The sequence below is a fragment of the Morone saxatilis genome, unplaced genomic scaffold, assembly GCF_004916995.1.
Source record: "Morone saxatilis isolate NCDOM2014 unplaced genomic scaffold, NCSU_SB_2.0 Contig7, whole genome shotgun sequence".
In the NCBI taxonomy this organism is placed as follows: Eukaryota; Metazoa; Chordata; class Actinopteri; family Moronidae; genus Morone; species Morone saxatilis.
In genome coordinates, this window is record NW_023340246.1 from 17,166,574 (window position 1) to 17,169,953 (window position 3,380).

At 38.5% G+C, this 3,380-nt stretch overlaps 1 protein-coding gene across 1 annotated transcript in view; it reads right to left on the minus strand.

Moving 5' to 3' along the window:
• Nucleotides 1-814: 814 nt before the first annotated feature.
• The window catches only part of esr1 (estrogen receptor 1), a gene marked incomplete in the record, with an annotated part of 8,151 nt that continues 5,585 nt past the window's right edge, over nt 815-3,380 (minus strand). The window contains 1 exon segment of the mRNA XM_035679009.1: nt 815-2,559. Coding sequence (XP_035534902.1) covers nt 2,238-2,559 — 322 coding nt within the window.

Below are 3,380 nucleotides of genomic sequence, written 5' to 3' on the forward strand. Positions count from 1 at the left end.
CTCACACTTTTGCTTTTAAAGAAAGCCAAACAATCACTGGTAGTGTTTTAGTAAACGGCTGTGACCTGGAATAGCGTGCTTTGTAATAACTGCGATAATTATTCTGCGGTGACGAGACGTCGGAATCACTGCGATGTTTAAAACTGAATCTGTAAAAAACAACAACAAAAAAATGATGAAATATGAAAATGGTTATTTATGTATGTACAGTTTGCTAATGCCGACTTCATGAAGAATACTCTCTTTGCAAATAATAAAACATGAAATATTTACTTCTGTGAATTCTTCCACTTGATTTCTGGGATACAAACTTTGAGAGAAAACACGGTGATAATATTTTTCTTTCCCAATTAATGCTTTTATTTTTTATGCACAGTAAACAAATGACAATCAGGTCGGGTTTGACTGGACTTACACTGAACAGCTCGAGTGGACAAATTCAGTTCTCTGATCCTCTATGGAGGCTTTCTGTAGTCCTCTGGCACAGATCAGATCTGACAACTTAAGACTGCACCTTTGTATAGTTTTTATTTTTCTGGCAGCATCATTACCTGCATTCTCTACAGGTCAGTCAACTGTTGGTCTCAGTATATTTTTATATTTGTGTACTTCACAGACCAAAGGTCAATTTCACTTATTGTGCTTTGACCACGATATCATCAAAGAAAGAAGATTTAATTAGGAGCAATGTGCTTTTTTATCACAGAGATGTTTAATTAGACCTAAAGCATGTGGACATTTTTCAAATCATTTAATTTTTCATGTTTTATTATAATGTTTTATTCTGATTAATTAAATAATGTAAATATGAAGCGTTTTGTAAAAGGAGGTCTTGAGGATTTTCTGCTTTTCTTTGTGATTATACATTGAATACATTTGGGATCAGACGGATCAAAGTTATTTGATTACGTCACTTAGAGCTTTGGGGACATAAACCAAACTATTACAGCGGTATCTAGACGTGTATAGCAGCTAATAATAAACACCTGATTGTATCTAGAGCTGATATTTCTTAACAGTCGGATAAGATTTGCTCATTTTAAAAAGAAAATGAAAACACATATTACAACATTATGATAAACGGGTGTGTAAATCCAGCCAAACTCAACATGTAATCACTGAATTAGTGGATGAATAGTAACCGGTTGTAGCTTTGATGGGGCTGAAATGTTAAACAACTGCATCGACACAAAAATCAAATCAGCTCGGAGTCATTCGTAGCTCATTGCCTCAGATTTCTCTCTCACACGCACACACGCACACGTTTGTGCAGCTATCCTTGTTGTTAGGACTTTCCATTGACTTCATTAATTGTGGAAAGCCAGAACCTCAGATATGACAATTTGCTGCATTAGGATTGGCCTTTTGTCCTCATGAGGACAACTGGTCACAGAAAAGGTCCCCAACAGGAAACACACACACACACACACACACACACACACACACACACATAAAGACAACAAAATCAAGAACAAAACTTTGGTGCCAGTAAGCATATAGAAACAAACCCACTATACACAAAAAGCTGAAGACAGGGCGAAGTTACCCAACAATAAAGCTTGGCTTCCTTCATTATGTAATCAGTGCTCGAGGATTTGATCGTGCAATTTTTAACTATTCAAAATTCAACATATATATCCTTTCATTAGTCCATCATTAATAATTTTATCCACAAATATATCAAGTTAAAAACTGTTTGTGCATAAGACACGATACCTGACGTTTTAAGTCCTTTATGACGTTGGAATTTAAAGACAAAATAAATTACACTGATTTTAAGCAGTTTTATCATAGTTTAGTGTGTAATCATCCTTAAAATGTAAAAGTAAAAATAATGCCCAACAGCCCCTTAAACCCAAGAGGAAGTGCACTTTGGTTGAAGCGAATACAAAGAAAAACAATTAGCTGCTCGTCATCTCAAATCACCGTAGCTGACAAGAGTGCCACAATATGACCCAACGCCTGTAAATAGAAAGCTGCACTGTAAAGCTGTTAGAGATGGACTCAGAATCACAGATATTATGAAAGGCAGCATAGAAGATTAACAGCATTGAAGCTCAAAACGAACCGGAGAAGTGCAAAAGGAAAAAATAACGTCTCCCTAAACAGCTACAACTATAAAAGCATTTCATTTATAAATAATTACCTCATAAAATTAACTCAAATAATTCTGTGCCACACGCGCCATCCATAAAAATGACTATTGACCTCCGCTCTTGCTTGATCTGTGCTTTGTCTCATAGGATGTGGGTGCAGTCGGAGCGGGACCCTCCGTACTGCAGGACACCCGGACATGTGGGGCCTCTGCTCGGGCTCTCGTGGCTGACTCGGGGTCCTGAACTGGAACCAGCTGAGGAGGAGGAGCCGCCGCTGCTGATGTTGTTGTTGTTGTTGTTGGTGGTGATGGTGAAGGGAGGCTCTCCGTCAGCCTGGGACCAGGACTGAGCTGGTCTGTCTGGGCGGTGGATGCGGTGAGCGTCCAGCATCTCCAGCAGCAGGTCGTACAGAGGCACTTTGTTCTTGCACTTCATGCTGTAGAGGTGCTCCATGCCTTTGTTGCTGCGGGGAGCGAAAAAACAAAAGTCTGTTAACGAGTGAAGCTCCACGCTGCTTTCTACATCCCCGGAGTCTCTGCTCGATGTTAATGCCTTTTGGAAAACATACTTTTGTTGTCTGTCGTCCTCGAGCACTAGCTTATATTATGATTTTATTCATGTTTTCATTTTCTCCTCAGTTGCTCTTTTCTTCTTTAAGTATTGTTTATTGTTTATTTACTTAATTCTCTCTTTGGAGAATTATCTTGCTAAGCTCTTTAAATTTAAAAAGGCTGATGGGTTTTCATCCACATATCAAATGTGTGTTAGTCTCTCAGTACTTTGTCTCTTCGATCACTCAGCCCCAGGCCCATTCATTTCTATTAAAGATGGAAATCTATAAAAACAGGACACAGATATATGGTTTCATTTTAAAGGACCAGTGTATAGGACTGTAGATTTAAACTAACTGAACACTGCTCGCGTCTGTATTTGACCACCTGCGAATGAGGGCAGACTGTAGAGTGTGTAGGAGAAACTATGGTGGCCCTATCTGCATCTAGTGTTTGGTTTGTGGGATATGAATATTATATTGCATTTCTGCCAATAGATCCTCCTAAATGTTCCACACCGGACCTTTAAATATTAACAAGCGTTACTCTAACAGGAGAAAGTAGGATGATGTTTGTGTGATCCACTCAACATACATAATAGTTCCAATGATCGTTGCAATGAAGAAAAATAGTTTTTGGACACCACTGGAGGTCTATGACACACAGATATAATTAGGATCTGGATACACAGACAAGACTTATCAATAGTATGTTTTGCTGCTTTTATGTTTTT